General features: G+C 48.0%; 1 protein-coding gene and 1 long non-coding RNA gene across 2 annotated transcripts in view; one reads left to right on the forward strand and one right to left on the reverse strand.

The window, feature by feature from the left end:
* The window catches only part of LOC139554622 (poliovirus receptor-like), a 44,990-nt gene that overhangs the window by 13,344 nt on the left and 5,911 nt on the right, over nt 1–25,735 (reverse strand). Inside the window, exons 2-5 of the mRNA XM_071367582.1 lie at nt 1,951–2,060; nt 1,317–1,560; nt 713–1,012; nt 129–246 (exon numbers count right to left, since the gene is read on the reverse strand). Coding sequence (XP_071223683.1) covers nt 129–246; nt 713–1,012; nt 1,317–1,560; nt 1,951–2,060 — 772 coding nt within the window. The remainder of the gene's footprint in view (nt 1–128; nt 247–712; nt 1,013–1,316; nt 1,561–1,950; nt 2,061–25,735) is intronic.
* LOC139554624 (uncharacterized) lies at nt 891–24,161 on the forward strand. Its single transcript, XR_011670866.1, has 2 exons — nt 891–1,026; nt 23,846–24,161. It is a non-coding gene; the product is annotated as an uncharacterized lncRNA (long non-coding RNA).

Below are 25,735 nucleotides of genomic sequence, written 5' to 3' on the forward strand. Positions count from 1 at the left end.
CCAAAACGGGTAGGGACACTCCTAAAGTCTGGGACAGTCATGGATACTCCAGTCCAAAAGCCTGGGACTGCAATTGGGGGGGCGGGTACTCCAAAGAACAGGGGCCAGCTATGGGAAGATTAACTCACGCTGTCCAAGTGACGTTGGTGGGGACAGGGTTGCCAGTGGCCTGGCAGGTCAGGACAGCGTCGGTCCGGCCAATGTACCAGTTGTTATCATAGCCCACTATGGACACAGTCGGGGGATCTGAGAAAGAAGGGGGAAAGGAACAGAGAGAGTAGAGAGAAGGAGAGAGTAGAGAGAGGTGTTACTGTGAATTGGAGCGACCAAGTGAACACTGATTGCCTACTGGGGTGCAGGAGCGGGAGAAGCTTCAACAGAGAGGTTTTCACAGCGAGAGTTGACCTATAAAGCATCACTGAAACTGAAAACTACCGCCGGAGGATTGCAGAGATATGACTAGGGACCGATGACTCACACCAGGTAAAAACAAAACACAGGGAAGTCCCAAAATGTTTCGGAAATGGAGGTGGTGAACCAGGCTTGTGCGATGAGTAACCCAACCTTGTCTGAGACCTAATGCAAATATTCGGTGCTTTTCCCCTCCCACTTGGTTGAATAAGACAGTTATTCAAACATTTGTTATGTGAGTAATGCCTAGGTTTCGGTTCAGAGTGTTAACAATCTTGTGGTCTGGGTTCGAAACACTTACACTCGACGGACAGCTTCATGGGGAAGGTCTGCGGCTTGTCCTGAGTGCGCTGGCTGATCATGCAGGTGACCTCCTTGCCGTTGTCCTCGGGCGTGGGCACCAGTAGGTACACGCTCCTCACCGTCACCGTGCCGTCCAGACCTTTTTTGGAGGTGGTGTTATCGGTGCCACCGACTTCTCCCATCCACTTGATGGTGGCTGCTGGCTTGCCGTCGGTCGCCTCACACTGGGCCACGACCACTGGTTTGCCGCTTGTGCTGGCCTGGACGATTACGGGAGATGCAGAATTCTTGGGTTTCGCTGAAAGAGAGACGGTAAGTGAATGCATGAGTGAGTTTGTTGTTGTGCATATACAGGAAGTGTGGTCCCTCCTAGAGTCTAAGAAAAGACAACAGTGCAAGAGAAAGGCAGCAGAGATTCAGCTGGCGAGGGTGAAAAGGGAGGCGATCGATGTGGAGGCTTAACAAGGTGGGCGCATTGGAAGTGATGCTTTTCGTGACACCGCATTCATTTGAGGACACTATTAGTCATAGCACCGGAGCCCTCTCTTCGCCGAGAGCAATTAGGGCGCAGACTGAAAGAAAACAAAACACCAGCTGCTCACCAAGTATGACCAGATTGGTGGTGCCTTGCTCATTGCCGCTGGGGTAAGTGGCGTACTCGCAGGTGTAACGCCCGGCGTCGGCCATCTTGAGGCTGGTGATGGTAATGGAGGGGTTTGTCAAGGTGCCTTGGATGAAGCGGACACGCCCGTTGAAGGGCGAGTCGGGGAAGCTCTCGCCGTATGTGGGGTGAAAGACGGCAATGTTATCCCTCTGGCCTTCCGTGGGCTCCCATATCCACGACACCTGCGTCCAAGAATGACAAGGAAGAGGGTTGCAGGATGGCAGTCTATCCACATACAGTCTATCCACATACAGTCTATCCACATACAGTCTATCCACATACAGTCTATCCACATACAGTCTATGCACATACAGTCTATGCACATACAGTCTATGCACATACAGTCTATCCACATGTTCAGTCAATTTCATGAAATAGCATAAAGAACACCCACACTGGCAGAATTTCAATGCAGCAACGTTCGACCACAACGGTTGCTACATTAAAACTCTAGAGAACATCTTTACAGTACTGTCCTTCCTTTTCAAAGAAATCAGAGGGCAATATTTATCGTTCCCTGCGTCAAGGCCGACATGCCCAGCAGGCTCTCTCATCGTGTGTTATCTGGCTACCTGTGTGAGCTTGGTGTTTCCTTCATCGACAAACTGACAGCGCAGGTCGACCGACTCGGTGGGGTACGCCTCCACCTCTGGTTCCACCCTCACCCGCTGACACGAAGCAGCTGTGGATGGAGAGAGAAAGAGTGAGTAAGTGAGTGACACATGTCAGCCTCTCAGTTTCTGCCTGTGGCTCATACGTACAGAACCCCCTCTATAATCCCTACGACTCATACTAATGCTGAGTGTAGTGATTGAGAAGTGCTCTGCCATTGAACCAGAATTCTCCCCCGCAGGGAGACAATGGGGCCGGGGCTGTCAAAAGCAGCAATCAGCCGTTCTCACAACCCCTTCCTCCCCAAAACGACATATTAAAATCACTGGGATCAAAATAGACCATCTAGTTTCAGGAAATTATTCAGTGGGTAAAGCTCTCTCGGACGCAGGTATAACTAGCAAACGGGCCATAATGCTGAAAGAGAAAGAACCACTTATCACTACAGACTGAGCCTATTATTTACAAGTATCGAAATGGAAGGCTCCGGATTCACCCCTCACATCCTGTTTATGGCTGTCTATGATCTCCAGTAAACTGATTTCCTTGTATGCCAGCGTTTTAGATAAACGAGATATGACTATAGTGAAACTTAAAAAGGTACATTCAGAGGTGACGCTGCATGCAGAAAGTAAACACAAAGCTGGTCAATTTCCGCAACAACTAAGAGCGTTGAAGCGCGAGGCTAAACTTCTCCGTCGTTTTGGTCCCGTAGCAGCGTGAAGCGCCCCCGTGCACATGCGCGGACACACCGTGTGACTGTGTGAGAGCAAAGTCTTGCATCTCTCTCATCTCAATATCTGCGGTGCGGTTTGTTGCGACGTCATCTCGCCGAGTATGCCTTTATCCATACTCCGCAGTGCATGAAAGATCCGAGGAGCACAGCCTTGAACCCGTGCCTACTGTAGGCTAAATTGACATGAATAAAAGGCAACAGATTAAGATCTCTTACGTCTTTCGTTCAAAGCACTTCAGTGTGAGCTTTGAGCTGGCAAGCACTGAAGGAGGAGTTCCTTTGAAAAACAATGACTTCCAGCATCAACAGCAAACAGGTATTAGATCCGAGTGAGCGCACCGTCGAGAAATCAGCTCGACAGTATCACAAAGGAGAGCTGTGCTTCAGCTCAATACGGGCTGACATCGACATATGTTGGAGAACAGCAGAGGAAAACCCACATAATTATGCCCGTTTCTTACTGGGCAGTACTGCACATTAACCATAATAGCATGGGGAAATAATTTTTTTATTCTATAGTCCTGTGACACTCATCAAGGCTACTCCTTTCATGTAGACATTCTTAATCAAAAAGATTCCTTCATCATTCCTGCATTAGTCAGGAATCATTAGGGATCATTAGCATCACTAAGCAAACGGGAGTGAGCAATAGCCTATTGTCACAGGGCTCACACGCAGAGCCAACGTCATTTGCATCTTCCGGCTTGTAAGCAGCAGTGAACGGGAGAGAACATAATTAACACCTCAGCCATAAAATCAGTGGCGTTAACCACACTGGGGCAATTACAGATTTCAATGCATATACTTTTCCCCTGATGCCTGGTTGGCCAAAACGCTGACCGCGTACGTACAGTGTTTTAGATTTCCCCCCCCCAACTTCATCAACAGCAGTTTTGGCCACAGTGAATGTGGGAAGAGAAAAAGCGGTCGAAATGGGAGAAATATTACAGGAAGCTTTACGACCTGGGGTCTGGGTCGTTTAAAAAGTGGGATCGGTCCTGTACGTGGAGCACCCTTGATAAACACTCCCGAACTAGCAAAATCAAATCCAATTTTACTCGTCACACGCTTCGTAAACAACAGGTGTAGACTAACAGTGAAATGCTTACTTCCGGGTCCTTCCCAACAATGCAGGATTGGTCAGCAGCACGTAAAAACGGCTGCTATCCACTGCAGCGGGTAGTCAAGCTCAAAGGTGTAATTACCGATATTTCTGCCTGAATGATGTAAAAGTGGCAAGTAACGGGATAAGGGGGGGGAGAAAGTACACAAGCGCCGTCTCATTTCAGGCTGGATTGGAGACAGAAGAACAGGTACTGGCCGAGTTGTGAGGCAGCCAAAATGAAGAGAGAACGAGGGAGGGAAAGAAAGCGAGAGGAGGAGAGAGGAAGATGAGGAGGGAGAGACAGAAAGCGAGGGTAGAGAGAGACAGACACACACACAGAGAGGGGGAAACAGAAGGAGAGAGAGCCAAGGCCCACAGAGGCAGTACTAGAGGAGAGTGGAGAGCACAGGAACAGAGAAACTACAGAGGGAGCTGGAAGAATTGTATGTGGGCACTCTGTTCTTTCTTTTACACCAAAATAGATGAAGAAAGAGAAAGCAGGAAAGAGAATCGAGTGCTGCTGTGTACTTCAGCCCAGAATGTGTCCAAAGCAAAGGCACTTTTCCCACCCGCCACTCTTTGTGACCCCTGCTATGAGCGTTGGCGCAGTGATGACATCTCTGCCATATTAAAGCAGACCTCCGGTGTGCCGGCCCATTCGTCCCCCTCCTCCCTCCCACATCTGAATCCATTAGCTCTGCAGGTACACTGATCACAGCCAAATGGCCATACTAGAGGATTAGGCTCTGGCAGCTAGGGTCATACCTCTCTCTCCCTCTGTCCTTCCCTTCTCACTCTCCCCATCCCCCTCACTTATACAAACACACACATAAGGCAAACTGTAATACAGGCAGAGCAAACTCAGTAAACACACATCATGCAGAGAAAGACACACACACACACCTCACAAAATGACACAGAGAGAGAGACACACAGATGGACACAAACACACATACCTCACAAAAGGACACACACACACAGAAGGACACACACTCACTCAGAGTGCCTCCAGCTGTTTCCCCTCACTCTCCTGTCGATCTGACAGACACTAAGCAGACTGATCCTCTCAACTCTGGCTGTCACCGACTGCCGGCTAGCTCTTTCGCTCTCCACTGCACTCTGTTCCTCGCCCCTCTCCCCCCGCTCTTCATCTCAAGGTCAAAGTAGTGCTCCCTTCCATCTTCTCTGTACTCCCCAATCCTTTTGTCCCTATCTTTCTCATCTCTACCATTTTGCTCCGTGTCAGTGCGCCTCTCCATCTACCTCCTTTCCACTTTTCACTCCCATGGTCTCAAGTCGGCTCTCTTTACAGCCAATGTCCTATCACGTCATTCACTCTCTCTTAAGCTTGTAGTCTCCGACTCACTTTTTTCCCTCTCTCTTTGTGCTGTTCTCCTACCCCTCTGTGCTGTCTTTGTACAGGGAGGATGGTAATATGTGGAGTGTGTGCGCACACGCTACGGTGCATTGGGAAAGTATTCAGACCCCTTGACTTTTTCCACATTTTCTTACGTTACAGCCTTATCCTAAAATGGATAATGGATCATCATTCTACAAACAATACCCCATAACGACAAAGTGAAAACAGGTTTAGACATTTTTGCAAACATATTCAACATTAAAAAAAAATATATATATATATATATTATTTCGATATTTATTCAGACACTTTTGCCATGAGACACAAAATTGAGCTCAGGTGCATCCTGTCTCCATTGATCATCCTTGAGATGTTTCTAAAACTTGATTGGAGTCCACCTGTGGTAAATCCAATTGATTGGAAAGGCACACACCTGTCTATACAAGGTCCCACAGCTGACAGTGCATGTCAGAGCAAAAACCAAGCCATGAGGTCGAAAGAATTGTCCGTAGAGCTCCGAAACAGTATTGTGTCGAGGCACAGATCTGGGGAAGGATACCAAAAACTGTCTGCAGTATTGAAGGTCCCCAAGAACAGTGTCCTCCATCATTCTTAAATGGAAGAAGTTTGGAACCACCAAGATTCTTCCTAGAGCTGGCAGCCCGGCCAAACTGAACAATCGGGGGAGAAGGGCCTTGGTCAGGGAGGTGACCAAGAACCCGATGGTCACTCTGACCGAGCTCCAGAGTTCCTCTGGGGAGGTGGGAGAACCTTCCAGAAAGACAACCACCTCTGCAGCACTCCACCAATCAGGCTTTTATGGTAGAGTGGCCAGACAGGAGCCACTCCTCAGTAAAAAAGGCACATGACAGCCTGCTTGGAGTTTGCCAAAAGGCACCTAAAGGACTCTCAGACCATGAGAAACAAGATTCTCTGGTCTGATGAAACCAAGATTGAACTCTTTGGCCTGAATGCCAAGAGTCACGTCTGGAGGAAACCTGGCACCATCCCTACGATGAAGCATGGTGGTGGCAGCATCATGGGGATGTTTTTCAGCAGCAGGGACTGGGAGACTAGTCAGGATCGAGGGAAAGATGAACAAAGCAAAGTACAGAGAGATCCTTGATGAAAACCTGCTCCAGAGCGTTCAGGACCTCAGCCTGGTGCGAAGGTCCACCTTCCAACAGGACAACAACCCTAGGCACACAGCCAAGACAACGCAGGAGTGGCTTCAGGACAAGTCTCTGAATGTCCTTGAGTGGCCCATCCAAAGCCAGGACTTAAACCCGATCGAACATCTCTGGAGAGACCTGAAAATAGCTGTGCAGCGACGCTCCCCATCCAACCTGACAGAGCTTGAGAGAATCTGCAGAGAAGAATGGGAGAAACTCCCCAAATACTGTAATCGCTGCCAAAGGTTCTTCAACAAAATACTGAGTAAAGGGTCTGAATACTTACGTAAATGTGATTTCTGTTTTGTTCATACATTTTCAAGAATTTCTAAAAACCTGTTTTTGCTTTGTCATTATGGGGTATTGTGTGCAGATTGATGAGGGGGGGGGAAACAATTTAATCAATTTTAGAATAAGGCTGTAACGTAACAAAATGTCAAGGGGTCTGAATACTTTCCAAATGCACTGTATATAAAAAGAGACAATGTGAGAACATTAAAAAGAGTGTGTGTGAGAGAGAGAGAAAAAATGTATTGTGTATCTGTGTAAAACGAAAGGAACAAGAACTGGTGTGTGTGTGTGTGTGTGTGTGTGTGTGTGTGTGTGTGTGTGTGTGTGTGTGTGTGTGTGTGTGAGGACTGGCGATTGCAAGATCTGCATAATATACAATGTGATTCACTCCGAGTGAACCCTCCTCCCATAGGACCCAGAGTGGTTCTGTAGCCATGCATCACGTCTGTGGAATGGCTCTCCAGCCCCACGGCTACAGCTCTACTGCCCAGCCCTTCTATGATAAATGTATGTGTGCCTCAGCACTCACAAACCTGCTAACATACCCCCAAACACAGTTATCCACACAGCCCATCTATACACACAGAAAATAAAAGAAGCTATTCATTTGGCTACAGACGCATGCTTCTAAAACATGCATGAATGAGGCTGTGCCTGCCACAGTATGTACATGCTCGTCTTCATACTTCTATATACAATTATTTAATCATTCCTCTTCACAAAAGCCCGAACACAGCCCCGCAGCATTCCGAATAGTTAATAATTCATCCGCCTGGTTAAGAGCGAGTTCTCCCGCTTATTAAATTATTGACAAGCAACATCTATACTGCACCTGACCAGGGGGAGAGAGGAAGAGGATGTGGGAGGAATGAGATGAGGAAAAGGGTGGTGGAGTTGGATCGGGGAGTACGCTGCGTTTCCCCCCCCCATTGTTTCGAAGCCTAGTCGATGCCTTGTTGCCATGGACTCCACTGCTTCTGTCACGAGGGCCGCAATATTCATTTGAGAGCCATTAGAGTCGGTCGCTTGTCTGTCGGCACACAGCACTGGAAGTTAATGACTGAATGGAACAGGCAGCGCAGAGTGAACGCCAGCTGACGGGAGAACAGCACTTAAGACGAATGGAGTCCAGGTGCACACCGTTGCAACCCAGTGACTTTGACAAGCTGTTTTGACGCACGTCAACAATCGTCCCTATTAAGAGCAGCCAACTACAAGCTAGACCCCCCCCCCCCCCCCATGTAAATATCTTTGATAGAGGAGGTCTGTAGAAAGAATGGACGTCACGCCTTCCTTGGAACAAATATGAAAGGGAAAAGATATGTAGGAGCTGGAGAAATTGGAAGGAAGTCCTTTGTGGACAATTTACATTGTTTGGACAATGCCTCTTTTCCGTAGTGGGGTAAACCCAGCCATTACCGTATGTCAAAGCCATAAAGAAAAGCCACACCGCCACAATTACAGGGCGCCCACTTCAGTTCTTTTGCCAGAAATCCTAGACTATGGGCTTAAAGTTCCACAATCCATCCAAAAACGACACTTCCCAGAATCCCGCTTGGGCTGTACATTATTTACTATGACAGTTTGTCTCTACGGGCTGTCGTGTACCATACACTGAGTGTAAGACACATTAGGAACACCTTCCTAACATGGAGCTGCACCCCCCCTTTGCCCTCAGAACAGCCTCAATTTATCTGGTCTTGGACTCTACAAGGTGTCGAAAGCATTCCACAGGGATGCTGACCCATGTTGACTTCAACGCTTCCCACAGTTGTGTCAAGTTGACTGGATGTCCTTTGGGTGGTGGACCATTCTTGATACACACCGAAAACTGTGAAAAACCCAGCAGCGTTGCAGTTCTTGACACACTCAAACCGGTGACCTGGCACCTACTACCATACCCCATTCAAAGCCACTTAAATATTTTGTCTTGCCCATTCACCCTCTGAATGGCACACATACACAATTCATGTCTCAATTGTCTCAAGGCTTAAAAATCCTTCTTTAACCCGTCTCCTCCCCTTCATCTACACGGATTAAAACGGATTTAACAGGTGATATCAATAAGGGATCATAGCTTTCAGCGGGAATCACAGTGGTCATTCTGTCATGGAAAGAGCAGGTGTTCCTAATGTTGTGCACACTCAGTGTAGATCCGTCATGTGGCGAGGCAAAGACCTATTTGGCTAGGGATTAACGTCATGCATGATATTTATTCCTGAATCTAAGGGTTACTCGTATAATAAAACTAGCTCTGCGAGCGCGAGGAACAGCACCGGGTAGGGGAGGGTTCTAACACTGAACAGGGTGAGTTTCTAAAGAGCACACTACTGTCACCGAGCCACAGGCAGCAGTGTCTACATTTATAGTCAATCATCACGGTAAGAAAAACCACCCAGGAGGGGAAACGCAGAATTACATTAAGGGCAAGAGACTTATCCACTAGAATGAGAAGAGGCAGCTTAATCCAAGTTTCCATTATAGACCAATCACTCTCCTGAGCACAGATGAAAAGATCCTGGGAAAGGTTCAGGCAAATACATTGACGAAGGTCCTTGGAGGAATAATTGGTCCTGCTCAGACTGGGTTTATTTCATTGTTACAGTTTTAAAGAAAAGGTTGATTAACAGAGTGCGGGTTGTTGCGTACTCACCCTCTCAATTGCCTGGTTATGGATTTTGTACAACGCTCTTTATTATCTGGTAGGCTTTGTAGACCGTAGTACTCCACTGGGAGACGTCGGGTTATGTGTATTCTCTTGCCCGAGTGAGCCACCGCACCGCAGAGGTTAGCAAACATCAGTTGCTTTATCTTTTAAGTAAGCGGGTTGAGTACAGCTCAGATATTGCGGAATTGATTTTATTTTTATTTTTTTAACACGTGGGACCAATGTTTCCTCGATCCCCCCCCCCCCCCCCGCACTGAGCAAATTTCAGGTCTGCTGAGTGCAAACTTCAACATTGTGAGAACTCTGTATTCTGTGCAATAGAACTACAGTTGTAACAGTGGCCAAGTAGGCTACTGTGGCTACTTGATCATAATGTAGGCCTACCAGTGGCCTACCACCAAAAACAATGGAGAAAATGCATTCCATAACATTTTAACATGGAAACAGCTGTTCTATCATTCAACCTACAGTAGCAGCCAATGTGTGGTGTTCAACGTAGGCCTACATTCCATGAGACTGAATAAAGAAAACATGCAGGGCTTGACATTAACCTGTTGATCCACCTGTCCTTCAGACAAGGAGGTGACTGAAAATGTTGTGTTGTTTGATGCAAGAAACCTCTTTACAAAATAAAATTATTATTATTATTATTATTACCATACCATTATTACAGAAAAATCTGACAAATTATTCTACCCTCTGCCTATTGGCTACTTGGCTTATTCAAGCCGGTCTCAAAATACAACGCTGCCCCTTTAAGACAAAAAAAACCAACCTCTTTACCTGACTTGCTTTTCAAAGAGGTCTAGAAATGTGCACTTTTTGTGCTCTTGTAGGAAGCAATCAGTCCCCTATTGCTGACTACAAATGATCTATAACTGGGCTAATAACTCACTAACTAGTAAAGGATATGAACAAAATGTGCACACGTGGCTTCATGCAGCTAATTCTATTTGATCTGGACTCACGACCACAGCTGTAAACACAGTCCAGTTCAAAGTAAACGGCACAGATCCACATATGGTAATGATCTATTTGCATATAGGCCTACCGCAGCTCTGATTGGTTATACCGCACGGGTCTGTGTATGGGCTGAGCCGCGCGCAATAGAACAGTCTCGGGCAACTGCCCGCCCTCACACGCAGCTTAGAGAGAGCATTGCATGGGACCCGACGGCTCGGAAACAATGATGATTCAAATAGCAGGTGATTGGCCCCAGGCACTGGGCTAGCCCTAAGGAAGATACTTCACCTGATTAGCTTGAAATGGATAACGAAATGTGAGCAATGTAAACAGCCCCAGATGATGCCATCAGTTAGCTAGCTGAATACCAGGAGACTAATGTATTAAGATACTAAGGCCTCTGAATCGGATGCAACATGCAGTGAGTACACTATTCAATTGAAACAGCCTCCGTTTCAACTCCAGACAGCAGTCAAAGGTCGCACTGTGCACACCATCTCTGTTTTGTCCTTTTAACCCCCTTTTCACCCCAATTTCGTGATATCCAAATTGGTAGTTATAGTCTTGTCCCATCGCTGCAACGGGAGAGGCGAAGTTCGAGAGCCATGCGTCGACCCCGCCAAGCTGCACTGCTTCTTGACACACTGCTCGCTTAATCCGGATGCCAGCCGCACTAATGTGTCGGAGGAAACACCGTCCAGCTGGCGACCGAAGTCAGCGTGCAGGCGCCCGGCTCGCCACAAGGAGTTGCTGGAGCGCGAGTTGACAAGGACACCCCCAGCCAACCAAACCCTCCCCTAACCCGGATGAAGTTGGATCAATTGTGCGCCGCCTCATGGGTCTCCCAGTCGCAGCCGGCTGCGACACAGCCCGGGATCGAACCCGGGTCTGTAGTGACGTCTCTAGCATTGCTATGCAGTGCCTTAGACCACTGCGACACTCGGGAAGCCCTGTGCACACCATTTCTGTCAACTCAGCAAACCTAACATGCGTGCACAGTGTTTTCATCAACATGCCAAAGGTATAGATTTGTGGACGTTAGATATTTATAACCCCGTCAAGGACGTTGCCGTAAGGGCTACACAGCAGTTCAGGACTGGAGCTGCATTAGAGACAACCTGGTAGAGGTTTATCTCGGCTGTGTGTCAGGAGTTCTCACAAACACACAGGTGGTGAAATCATGCCGGCTTTGTGACTTAAGTCCTCAAATTAGGGGTCTTGCCGCTTCAAAACAAAACAAAAATTCAAATCACCCTATTGAGGGATTCACACCGATTAAAAATACCCAAATCTCTCATCTCTGGCTTCTAGGCTGGGGCCGGGCTGCTCTCTCCCGTTGATTACATACATATCTGACTCTGCTCTGATCCCTGGATTTCCAGGATCACAGGCACAATCTGTCAGATGGGTGAGGAGGAAACATAACAGGAGAAATCTAATTAAATAACAGCAGGTCCTTGGGCTAAAAGATACTCTTTAAGTCTAGCACCCTTTTCACCTCTACCCTGATAAAACTGACATGTGATAGGCCGGTCATAAAGTTCCAGTCACCTCTTCTTGAATAAAGGAAAGATACGATTGGCAAGGTCACAAGGTCAAGGTCCCTGAATGTCACAGTCTAGCTGCTCACACTTTGCACCGAAATGAGGAGGGCCGCCAACCTTGTCCGATTCTATAAATTCAGTTTTGGTTTCTGGAGACTCTCTGGCCACATCAAATGTCTTAACTTTCCTCGTAGTTCCATCTGGTTAGTAATCCTAAAACTATCACACACACACAATATTGTACCAGTGCCCTTCAATCAAAACATATCAAAATGTCCTTGGCTGAGATTAGTCTGGACGAGAAACTGTCCAAATCCCTCCCCTCTCTCTCGGTAACAATATCAATATTTTCACGACTCACTCAAGCCAACCGTAAATAAAGTCGTAAACAGACTGAAATTCGATCCCAACCCAGCTCGTGATTTCCAGGAACGCATGCTGGGCTATTGGTCGTCAAGGAGATGTGATGGAGTCACGGTGGACGAGGCGAAGCAGCTGTGAAGCTGAGCAACATCTGTTCTTTCTCAGTCACATCTGGTGACAACCCCGCTCATCACAGAGCAGACAGACTGCCAAGAGTGGACCGGGGATAGGGAGGGGCAGGAAAGGGGGAAGGATAGGGAGAGATAAGGGGGTTTGGGGGGGGGGGGGTAGAGTTGGAACAGACCATAGTCCTGTAGGCCTGTACAAGGACAGATAATTGCATAGTAATTTAACATACTTGTAAAGCTGTTATTCCATCCATGACAGCAATCAAGAAAATAAGCATTCACTGGCATATGTTACATACAGATGATCAGGAGCGAGTACAGAATCTGAGGTATGGCAGTTGTCAAGTGTCGATATGCCGACCAGTGAAACTATAGTGTACGGATGGCGAAGAACGACTCCGAAAGTGCAAGACCATACGTTTCAATAGAGAGCAGGTAGGTACGCTTCTTCAAGAGCATTCACATTTCAAAACAGGCTTCTCCCCAGGAAACCTTATCACTTGCTAAGCCTGTCTTCAAGAGACTCTTCACTCCTCCTCTACACACTCCCACCCACTGCATCTGTCATTCACCGGCTGTCCTTCCTCTCAGTCACTCGCTTTCATGTTTCCCCTCTCTCTACACCACATCAGTCTCCCCTCAAAGACAAACAGAAAATACCACGCCAAGTCTGTAGAATATCCATCCATCTGATTTTCTTTTAACACCTTTCCAAGCCTCTGTCACAGCACGGATAAGGCAAGCAAAGAGATCATAAAAGTGACAGGCGCTCGCACAAACAGAACAAGAAGGTTCTACACCTGCATTGCTTGCTGTTTTAGGGCTGGGTTTCTGTATAAACACTTTGTGACATCTGCTGATGTAAAAAGGGCTTTACAAATACATTTGATTGATTGATATGGCTGCTAAATACATTTGATTGATTGACTTGGTACACTCACATGACAGTTCATTAGGTACACCCCCCAGTTCACGGAAATGGATCGCTCCTACAGACAGTAAGACATACGGCTGTGGCTTGCTATACAGTGCATTCGGAAAGTATTCAGACCCCTTGACTTTTCCCACATTTTCTTCTGTTACAGCCTTATTCTAAAATGGATTAAATCGTTTTTTCCCCCTTCAATCTACACACAATACCCCATAATGAAAAAGCAAAGAGGTTTTTATACATTTTTGCAAATGTATTAAAAAGAAAGAACTGAAAAATCTAATTTACATGTATTCAGACCCTTTACTCACTACTTTCTTGAAGCACCTTTGGCAGCGATTACAAGTCTTGAGTCTTCTTGGTTATGACGCTACAAGCTTGGCACACCTTTACTTGGGGAGTTTCTCCCACTCTTCTCTGCAGATCCTCTCAAGCTCGGTCAGGTCGGATGTAGAGTGCCACTGCACTGCTATTTTGAGGTCTCTCCAGAGATGTTCGACTCCGGCTAGGCCACTCAAGGACATTCAGAGACTTGTCCCGAAGCCACTCCTGCATTGTCTTGGCTGTGTACTTAGGGTCATTGTACTGTTTGGAAGGTAAAACCTTCACCCCATTCTGAGGTCCTGAGCGCTATGGAGCAGGTTTTCATCAAGGATCTCTCTGTACTTTGCTCTGTTCATCTTTCTCTCAATCCTGACAAGTCTCCCAGTCCCTGCCACTGAAAAACAACCCCACAGCATGATGCTGCCACCTTGCTTCACAGGATTCACCTGAGCTCAATTTCAAATCTCATAGCAAAGGGTCTGAAACCTTATTTACATAAGTTGTTTTTTATTTTAAATACATTTGCAAACATTTCTAAAAATAGTTTTTGGTTTGTCTTTATGGTTTATTGTGTGTAGATTGATGAAGATTTTGTTTAATGTAATCCATTTTAGAATAAGGCTGTAACGTAACAAAATGTGTGGGAAAAAATCAAGGGGTCTGAATACTTTCCGAATGCACTGTATAAAGCAGGAAGACAGGCATCAAGGCATTCAGTTACTGTTGGATTGAACATTAGAATGGGCAAAACGAGTGACCTAAGTGACGGAGCGTGGAATGATCATCGATGCCAGGCGCGACGGATCCAGTATCTCAGAAACGGCTGCCCTCCTGGGCTTTTCACTCACGACAGTGTCGAGGGTTTACCGAAGATGGTGCGACTAACAAAAAACATCCAGTCAGCGGCAGTCCTGTGGACGAAAACAGCTTGTTGACGAGAGAGGTCGAAGGAGAATGGCAAGAATCGTGCAAGCTAACAGGCCACAAACAGACAAATAACGGTACAGCACAACAGTGGTGTGCAGAACGGCATCCCAGAATGCACAACTCGATCCTTGTCACAGATGGGCTACTGCAGCAGACGACCACACTGGGTTCCACTCCTATCAGTTAAAAATGAGAAGCAGCGGCTCCAGTGGGCACGCGATCACCAACACTGGACGATTGAGGAGTGGAAAAACATCACTTTGTCCGACGAATCCCGGTTCCTGCTCAGTCATTCTGATGGCAGAGTCAGGATTTGGAGTAAGCAGCATGAGTCCATGGACCCATCCTGCCTGGTGTCAACGGTACAGGCAGGTGGATGTGGTGCACCGCCGTCCAATCTGCAGCAACTGCGTGATGCCATCGTGTCGGCATGGTCCAACATCCCAGTGGAACATTTTCGACTTTTAGAATCCACGCCCCGAAGAACTCGGGCTATTCTGGAGGCAAAGGTGGGCCCAACCCAGTACTAGATGGTGTACCTAATAAACTGTCTGGTGAGTGTACACCTTCACTGTGGTGGTCTACCATGGACTTTACTGTGTCTGATTTTAACATCCTAATATAAAAATACCAGTGAAGAGGTGCTCTCCACAGTCACCCACCTCTTTGGGTAAATGTGCCCTGTGTAGGTATCAGCTTACAGAGTCAATGGCACTTGACCCCTTTTTATGTAGCAGTACGTTCACCACTATGACCGTGGGACTGATTTCTCACATACATAAAAGACAACTAGGGCACAAAAACAAGCGAGCTAAAACAAACTGAGCAGCAAACCGGGCTGGCCTATTTTCTGTGTGTTCTGACATACTAGCCCGTCCAAGGTCTGAGAGTTGAGCAAATGGCTCCACGCCGCGTGAGGTCTTCACCAAAGGAAATGCCCATGAATCAAAATAAATGGGGTTTTGTTATGCTCTGATTTTATCTGGTGGGGAGGTTTATTTACTAGCCCACTTCCAGAGGTCTACCCACCTCGGCACGAGCAGTCAGTCTACCCACCTCGGCACGAGCAGTCAGTCTACCCACCTCGGCACGAGCAGTCAGTCTACCCACCTCGGCACGAGCAGTCAGTCTACCCACCTCGGCACGAGCAGCCAGTCTACCCACCTCGGCACGAGCAGCCAGTCTACCCACCTCGGCACGAGCAGCCAGTCTACCCACCTCGGCACGAGCAGCCAGTCTACCCACCTCGGCACGAGCAGTCAGTCTACCCACCTCGGCACGAGCAGTCAGTCTACCCACCCCGGCACGAGCAGTCAGTCTACCCACCTCGGCACGAGCAGTCAGTCTACCCACCTCGGCACGAGCAGTCAGTCTACCCACCTCGGCACGAGCAGTCAGTCTACCCACCTCGGCACGAGCAGTCAGTCTACCCACCCCGGCACGAGCAGTCAGTCTACCCACCCCGGCACGAGCAGTCAGTCTACCCACCCCGGCACGAGCAGTCAGTCTACCCACCCCGGCACGAGCAGTCAGTCTACCCACCCCGGCACGAGCAGTCAGTCTACCCACCCCGGCACGAGCAGTCAGTCTACCCACCCCGGCACGAGCAGTCAGTCTACCCACCTCGGCACGAGCAGTCAGTCTACCCACCTCGGCACGAGCAGTCAGTCTACCCACCCCGGCACGAGCAGTCAGTCTACCCACCCCGGCACGAGCAGTCAGTCTACCCACCCCGGCACGAGCAGTCAGTCTACCCACCCCGGCACGAGCAGTCAGTCTACCCACCCCGGCACGAGCAGTCAGTCTACCCACCTCAGCAAGAACAACAATGGGCATTTCCTCACTGTCCATTTGCTCTACCCTAATTGAATTTGTCTCGTGAGGGCAGCTGGACAGAGCCCTTGCATCACCTGACTCACGGATAGAAATGCACAGTGTCGAGTCGATCCATTTCACTGTCAGCTAGATAGATGGCTAGCTATGCACAGAAACAGTTCAATACAATTCTAACCAATGAGAGCTGTGCAAGAATCCTCACATCATTTGGATTTACTGATGTCGATTCACCGGGTGTGTTCGAGTCCATCCGTTCAGCGTCAGATCAGTAGATCTGTGCAGATTGACTGACGCGGAGTTCAGACGATGTGAGACAGCCTCCGACTCTCCCCACAGGCTTCTGCGGGAATCTCCCACGCCAGGCCTCCCTAATCATCATCACCCCAGTTTCTTCCCTCTCTGGTGTGCGCTCACGAAGCACAGACCTTCATCACTTCAGCTCATTACGGAGAACAGTAGACACCTTCCCTGTCAGCTTAGCACCCCCCCCCCCTCCCCAGCCCCCTTCCTCGTTTCTCGATTCCATTACTTATAATGAGGCAACCCCACCCCTCTCTGCCTTCTGCACTCAGTCTCAGTGACAGATCATCTCCTCCATTATCTCTACCTTCTCTAACTACTCTCTTTTGTCTGCTGCGGCAGTTTCTCGCTTTCCTGCTGTTAGCATTCACCCCATTCTGGCTCTTCACGCAGGTTCCCTCCACCTCTTCTTTCTCTATTTCCTCTCCTCTGATTTCTTCCTGTCAGATCTCTCGCTTTCTCCATCTCCCTATTCATCAACACCTGGGTCATTATCCCAGTAGATGAGCAGCGGCATATTGCGCAACTGTTTCCTCTAAAGCACAGTTTTTCCGAGGTCAGCCGAGCATCATCTGATCCAAACCTACAACACAGTATGACCAGTGCCTTAGTTCGGATTCCGGGTCAGCCCGTTATGGACACCTCTTCAGGAGGATGCCTGCGTGGCGAAACAAAAGCCTCCGCTCGGGCTCCCGGTGTGATCGCTAATTAGGTGCTCGTCAGCGTCAGCCTGTCCTGTTCAATCCGGCGCGGTTCCCCCCCTACAGTGTCCCCAGAGTGTAGGTACTGCCTAATGAAGTCCTGTAGCCATCACGGCTAATGGAGCCGTCACATTGCTTATTCCAACAGTGCCAGGGCCTGGACCCTCTCCAGCATCCGCTGCCTCAGACGATGGGAGGCTGCGCCGCGGCACGGCTTATCTGGCAGACTACTGGAGTGACAAAGATCGAGAGGGACAGTCTGTGTGCGAGTGTGTCTGTCGGGGTCAATGGCAGAGGTGTCACTGGAGATTCCCAGCGATACGATGACACATTAGCCCACATTTGTTCTGGAAGGAAGGAAAGTGTCCACTGAGCGATACTATACTACCGCCGAGACGGTGGCCCTGGGTAGTGTGACTGGTCCCATTCATAGTCCGACGGCGATTGGGATCTCTCGTTCACTACTACCAAATGCAAAACGTACACCGCCTCCGCCGAGCTCTACTCACTGAAGCTTCACTCATTGAGAAACTGTTGAATTCCGTTGGCTTTAGATTGGAGATCGGTCATCTTTAACCCCTTCTATCTGGAGGCTGACCACACTAACGGAGAACGGAATGCCAGAAATGCTCACTTTCATGTTGGTTGCTCGGAGGGAGAGCTCATTGCGTTTCCCTGGCTCCCCTCCCTTGACACCCCCACCTTTCCTACCTCCCTCCCTTACTCTCATTTGCTCTCCTTCCCTTCACATCTGAATAAATAAACATAGGGAGGGGTGGCGGAGTGGGAAAGTAGGGCACTTCAACCTGAATGTACTGCACCAGTCTAACCAATTTGCAGAGATTGGACAAGGAAAGACAGTGGACAGACAGAGAAAAAGAGAGAGAGATTGAGAGCATGTCTGCTAAAGAGGGGGATGGTTTGAAACAGGAAAATAAATCAGGCAGTCTCTGCCAGGGAGCGCTAAAGAGGGAGACAAAAATGGAAATATTAGCGATGGAGGGCTGGGTTGAAGAGGTGAACTGAATCAAGGGAAGTGGAGAGGTGGCCTGAGAGGGGAGGTAGATAGAGAAAGAATAGGGGAAGTGGGGGAGAGAGAAAGCGGAAGGGGAGCGTTTCGACATGGAGACAGGGGGTACAGAAGGGCCACATTTCCACAGTGCATTAATAATCTATGCCGGTTCCTGTGGGCATGACGTGCAGGCACCGTCCCCCTCCTTTTCTCTTCTGCTCCCTCCCAAGGCAGTGTCTATTTAAATGTGTGTTTAAAAATCGGGGAGTACAATAGCTCTAATGGCGGCTGGCGTCACAGCCCTCTCTTCCCCTCGCTTTCCTCATCTCTCTCCCCTCTTCCTCTCTCCCTGCAGCACTTTTAGCCTGTCTCTGGAAGAGAGCAGGAGACAAGAGTGTGAGAACAGGGAGAGGGTAAAGCAGTCCCTCGGCCCCTGAGCGCCGGGCCTTGTGGTGATGATGATGAATTAATGAATCGCTGACAAACTCTTGGGCTGCAAACGAGTGTAAGCACACGCCGAGGGGACGTGATGGGGGGGAGGGGGGGGGCTAAAAGCATTGCGTCTGAAATTAGGAAAGAATAAAGTTGGGTTGCAGCCAACAGGGTGGCGCCTGGGGGGGTTGGGGGAAATCACCGGGGAGAAGATTCAGCTCCCCCCTCTCACTCCCCCCGCTTCCAGCTCCCAAAAATACTGGCACGCGCAGCGCCCATGCCCACCAAGCAATCATAAACACAGCTCGGCTGCAACGCGAGGCCCAAATAAAGGGGAAACCAGGGAAGGAAAAAGGCCCTTGGGGGCCCACGGGGTGGTTTTTAGTTCAGGGGAGGTCCTCAGCAGCACGCACCAATGCTCTCCACAGGCAGAATGTGCAGCGAGACGGAAAATAGCAAAGCTGGGAGATAAAAAAAAGGATATACGTCTCTTTTACATTGCTGCTTCACTCATCCGGTTTCTTCATCGACAACTCCAAGGCACAAACCCCCTCAGAGTCCTCGGGCATCACATTCTCCTCAGGTTTCTCCTGTCATCGTCCGTCCACTGTCTTCTGTCCGAGGGAGATACTGGCGCCCCGCCACCGTGACCTTATCCTATCTGACCTCCGTTAACCTCCATCTGGTATGGTTTCACCGTCTCCTCTTTACTACACATGGATGGGGGTCTGATTCAACCCCACAGCTCAATCCTGTCAGCGCAGTAGCTCCATTAAAGGGATACTTTGGGATTTTGGCAACGAGGCCCTTTATCTACTTCCCCAGAGTCAGATGAACTCTTGGATACCATTTGTTATGTCGGTGTCCAGTACATGCTAATAGATACCTGTAGACTTCCAGTCATTGCGCTAACGCTAGTTAGCATTGGCTCGCAAAACCACGTTCATATACTGGACACAGAGACATAGAAATGGTATCCACAAGTTCATCCAACCCTGGGGACGTAGATGAAGGGCCTTTGCCACAATCCCGAAGTATCACTTTAAGCCATAAACACTATCTTGATTTAGCATGGGGGGGGGGGGGCATGGTCTGTTTGTCCTCCATTGTCTGTCGCTGGGAAAGACCTTCTAATCTGGTAGCAATTCTTATCCTGGGTATATAATTAGATAATTAGCAGTTGGGTGGAAGAGGTCACAAAGCCCAGGGGCTTTTACAAGACGCAAAGAAATAATACAACGCAATTGTTGGACGACTGCGCATGTCTGGGAATTCCCTTTGGACTGCGTAGTCTGCCTCGACTTTGACGGCGCACCAGTATCATTATCTCTCATCGGTAATGGTTATCTCTATGTATCAACAGGGCGGCTTAAATATAATGGTTTTTTTCCCTCCCACGTGAATAACATGTACTTCTCCCCAGTTACGCTGGCCTTCGGAGATAATGAACTAGTGCTACGTTGCTCTTAAGACGTAGAGGACTGTTATTTATCCTCATGAAAAGAGAGAGTGAAGTACTGTGGATGCTCTCGCTTTACAAAACATGGTTTCTCTAAACTAGGTCCATATTGAGTGGCTGTCGCTACAGTAGATTCTAGATATAGAACACAGATGTTCTTTGCCACAAGGACTATCATTTGAAACAGAATCTCTTTGGAGCGAAGCTTGTCCTTCACACCATAATGGAAGAAAAAGGTCTAATGCCCACATCAACAGGCTGGGCAACATACAAACAGCGATGGTCTAATGGGAACAAAATCCTAGCAAAGTATCTATTCAACCCCATTCATGAGAGGCAAAAAAACAGGAAGCTCCTCTCTGGAGTGCTGTTTGGCAGGATAAAACATGAAAAAGAGCCACTCAAAAGGTTGATCTGGAGCCAGTTTTTTTTTTTTTATCAATGAATCCCAGGGGCCAGTTTGGGCAGTGAGAACAGATCCCAGAACAGTGTTACCGTGAACACTGATCCAAATGACTTATGGAAAGCTTGTCTCGTACAGGTTAGGCGCACAGGCTTCAAAGGGCCTCCCTCTCGCTCTCAATACTCTGTCACAGCGAGAATGGTGGGAGGGAGAACATTCAAAGTCTATTTCTGTCTGGAGAGGCCAGGGCTCCATTTTCCCAGATAGACTAGGACTACATGATGAATAGGACAGCGGATGACCTGTCACAGAGTCGGCCCGCAGGCACGGCGCAGGACTTCGTGGACTGGAAAGCCATCTGTACATCATAGGGCCATGACACTCCGTTTAGGTGGCAATTAAGCTCCAACCCAGAGGGAATCTGTCTGGCTCCTTCCAAAGGCAGGACAGCAAAAGGGCACCAGGAAGAAAGTCATGCCTGCAGGACAGGTCTGTCTAGATCCGCCGGGTCATCTTTTACTGTCCTCTTAGTGCAGACACACCCTGTGCTGTATAATACCCATCCTCCTGCTCATACTAAAAGTCTGCAGTCCGAGTCAGGCAGCAGTAAGGGTTCTGAGAAGCTCTGACACACCGTGTTAATCAATCGTCAAAAGCGACACTGCAATTAGTCTGTGCTACATTTAATCTGATTTATGGCGCAGAGATAATGTTTGAGCTGGCATATGTTTTCCAGCATAAGAAATGTTATTCTGCTCATCTTCATTCATTAGGAATGGGGAGACGCGTCGTCCCAGCTACGCGGCACAGCGCTCAGAAGACCCGCGCTATTGAAAATCCATGTTTAAAAACAAATGCTAAATTGTAAGAGGAAATTAAAATTAGACTAGCAAACACAGACTGGCAAGAACAGCGAATGAACAAACAATATTAACTGTACTCATTTTTGGACATTCTGGGGTGCCTTTTCTCAGTAAACCCCCTCTCCCTGAACACACACACACACAAACAGAGCATTGAGAGGGAACAGCGAGGACAGTGTAGAGAGAGACAGCTGGAACATCAGGGATGGTGGGGCGGGGGGGGGGGGGGGTAGGACAGTCCTCAGGGGAAGAGAGTTAAAATAAGCACTTCTTCCAGCCTTTTTGTGCTATGATATCTGGGTTCAACAACTCAGTCAGAATGATAGATTATTTTTGTCTGCTCCTATAACAGAGAACTGGGAAATTGGAGAACGAGATACGAGGGGGGAGAGGCGTCTTATCTTTGATAGTACAATATTATGTACATCGTTTGGCAAAATGAGGGCACATTTATCGTGACAAGACGGTACATTAAATTGAGCAGAGGGGGAAAGGAAAGGGAGACAGCCAAACTAAACCGCTCTGCTGTGTGTAGACGCCTAGACGCAGGGTGTGCAGAGGAATGGCTTGAAGAGATGAGAGAGAGAGAGAGAGAGCAGGGCGGGATAAGGAAATGGTGGCTGGCGAGGCAGAGCAGCACAAAGGGAGAAAGATTGGATGTGGTGAGAGGAGGAGAGAGAGAGAGGGGGGTGGTGGGAAGCGACGAGAGACCATAATATATGGTGGCTCGGTCTGAGGGTCACCGTTACAGATAAGCACTAAAATAAACATGACCATGCCTGACCCTCTCTGCCGCCGAGTCAGCGAGAGATGGAGGGATTTCAGGGGGAGCATATGAAAGAGAGAACAGATAAAAGAGAGACAGAGAGAGCTAGTGAGGGTGCCGGGGATTAATCTTAGAGGACTGGCTTTAATGTGCGAGGGAGAGAGAGACAGAATGGGAGTTGGAGAAAGACCGAGGGCAGAAAGCCAATTTAGCTTTCACAAGTAATCACACTGGTAAGCCTTTTACAGGAAAAGAGGACGAAATTATTTTCTATGACATGGTCATTTCAGACAGTATTTCTCAGCACTGAGCAGACAACACTCAGGGAACTGTGTGGCGCTTGCTGAATATCAACAATAAACCAATCAATATATACCTAGTCCTGCTATAGAGGCACATTATGCCTGCCGGGAGGGTAGATTCCTGGGAAAATATTCAATGAAACATTTACTCATCACCTTTGTGCAGGGCCAAGGAATCTGTTGCGTGCCTGAAAAGGCACAAGTTAACGCCGTCCCCCATTACTTTTCGCTTGGCACTGCTTATCTGATCACACTTTGAACAGAGGAGTGGGAGACGTGAACGAGAAAAGATTGAGCACAAGAGAGATCTTGAGATAGAGAGAGACAAAAGAGGAAGGGAGGGATGACGAGCATAAATGCGAGAGTGGAGAAAGACAGCGGCGAGGAGAGAGAGGCTGAGAGAGAGGCTGAGAGAGAGGCTGAGAGAGAGGCTGAGAGAGAGGCTGAGAGAGAGGCTGAGAGAGAGGCTGAGAGAGAGGCTGAGAGAGAGGCTGAGAGAGAGGCTGAGAGAGCGATTATGTTAAAACTACCCCGCGGCCCACGGTAATTGTGCTGTCTCGCTCCACTGCCCAAATAAGGCAATGGAATGCGTGAGCGAAGTGGTAAGGATAACCTGTATTGGATTCAAAACCTTTGCTACGGTGCTTTCCAGACAAACAATATATTCACTGTGCACAGAAACTAGTGCACACACACACAAAAGACTAACAAACAGAAAATGGCAATTCCAATGAACTTGTGAACCTCGCTGCGAAGCTTATCTGGAAATTCTTCAAATTCTGCCAGAAAGGCAGATGACCTCCAGCGGTGACCTCACCAGAGGGGGTGCAATGAGCATCACCCCATGTGACACACACCGACTGAGCGATAGCGACTGATGGAGGTGGGAGGCCTGCCATGTCTTCCCTTAGGCAGTGTCCAGCCTGCATCATCCATGAGTCACAGACAGACATAAACCTGAACGGAGGAATTCACCCAACAAACAAGCTGGCGGGGGGGAGAGGGGGGGGGGGGCACAGATACGGAGGCATAATGCACTGTCTGGAAGCAGGCGTGCCAAAGACGGCGTCACTGCCATGCCTTACATAGCATGCAGTCACCTTGGCTTGCTGTGGTCGGTGTTAACCCACCGCCAGTGCAGAATTCTGGGTATGTGTTGCATAACAGAGGGTGAAAACAACCAACCTGTTGAAAGTCGCTGCCATCGACTCCGACTCTCTGTCAGAGAAATGGTACACACTAAACGCCTTAACCGTTTTCCCCCTACAGTGCTGTGTGCTGTCATGAGCCTCAGAGCAGTGTCTTCCTCCAGACGCTCCAGTGGATACACTCCCGAGGAGGCGGCGTCCAGCTCCCTCTGACACTCTCCGGATGGCTCATTCCGGGAAAACCAGAAACATTTTGACACTCAACAGGGAGCAGCAGTGTCACAGCGCAATAAACCCAGACACTAGAAAAAAGTTCCAGGAATAGCGAGAGGTTGACAATTCCCACAAACTTGTCAAGTTCAATGCGGTGTGTTACAGGCGGAGACTCAATTCCAAATCCATGTAAGGTGAACTCATAAAAAATAAAAATAAATAAACTAAATGCGGGACAAGAGGATGATTTTTTTTCAGGACAGTGTAGCCTACATTCTTTAAAAAAAAATGCCATCTGTACACTGAACAAAAATATAAAAACGCAATATGTAAAGTGTTGGTCCCATGTTTCATGAGCTGAACTAAAAAGATCCCAGAAATGTTCCATAAGCACAAAAAGCTTATTTCTCAAAAATGTTCACACATTTGTTTACATTCCTGTTAGTGAGAATTTCTCCTTTGCCAAGGTAAGTCATTCACCAGACAAGTGTGGCATATCAAGAAGCTGATTAAGCAAGATGATCATTACACAGGTGCACTTTGTGCTGGGGGCAATAAAGGGACACAAAAAATGTGCAGTTTTGTCACACAACACAATGCCACAGATGTCTGAAGTCGAGTGTGCAATTGGCATGTTGACTGCAGGAAAGTCCACCAGAGCTGCTGCCAGAGAATCTAATGTTCAATTCTCTACCATAACGTTGTTTTAGAGAATTTGGCAGTACGTTCAACTGGCCTAACAATCACAGACCACGTCAGCCCAGGACCTCCACATCCAGACAGCTGATGAAACTGAAGAGTACCTCTGTCTGTAATAAATGCCCTTTTGTGATGAAATTCTGATTGGCTGAGCCTGGCTCCCAAGTGGATGGGCCTATGCCCTCCCAAACCCACCCATATTTTGTTTCAGTATATTTAGAACTTCTTGCAATTGAATTACTGTTTCATGAGTAAATTAGAGCAGATGGTGTTAAACTATATAGCCTTCCTGCATTTTGTTTAAAATGAAAGCACATTCTGCCTAGTAGCCTACAGTAGCATGCTGTTGAGTTTTGACCTAATTCGATTTGTTGTTGTTGGACTATTCAGCTAACAATCACCTCATTTCTTCTGAGATTTTCAGTTGTTTTTGGTGTAACAGTAACATTATACTCTGCTATTATATGTGTCTCTGTAGAATACTAATGAATCATTGTGATCTTCCAAGACATTAATTAATCTCTGATCTTACACACTCCGGTGCGCTCTGGCAGTACTACTACACCTCCGCAGTGCGCTGCACTAAACTAGCTAACAGCGCCCCAGCCGCACCTAGTCTATCCGTTTTCCTCGTCCAAAATTTGGTGATGCAGAAAACGAGAGACCACGCGGCGTGGCTGTTTTATGAACATCCGGGAATATGTGGACAAGGAAACATTGGTTGGTGTCAGTGAATGTAAAACGGTTAGCAAGGGAGACTTCTAAAAACGGGGTCGGGTGAAGTAGCAGCGTTTATGTTGAATGAACAACTAACGAGCATGGAGACTGGAGAGCCTCACAAGTTTGACAAAAAGTACCTTATAGCTTTCAGTCTAATATGGCCAGTGGCGGTTGGTGCCGTTTAAGATTAGGGAGGAGGATTTTTTGGAATGAGCATGTCCTTATTTCTATTACAGTATATTGGATGACTGTCATTCATATTACATTCGCCCAGTTCAATGTAACATAAGATAGGTTTAGGCTACTACATGATACTAAAATATTCCCTATACCCATCATCAGGTTACTACAACCTAGCCTATGAATGAAAGTATACAAT

This window comes from Salvelinus alpinus, chromosome 26 (genome assembly GCF_045679555.1).
Source record: "Salvelinus alpinus chromosome 26, SLU_Salpinus.1, whole genome shotgun sequence".
NCBI classification, from domain to species: Eukaryota; Metazoa; Chordata; class Actinopteri; order Salmoniformes; family Salmonidae; genus Salvelinus; species Salvelinus alpinus.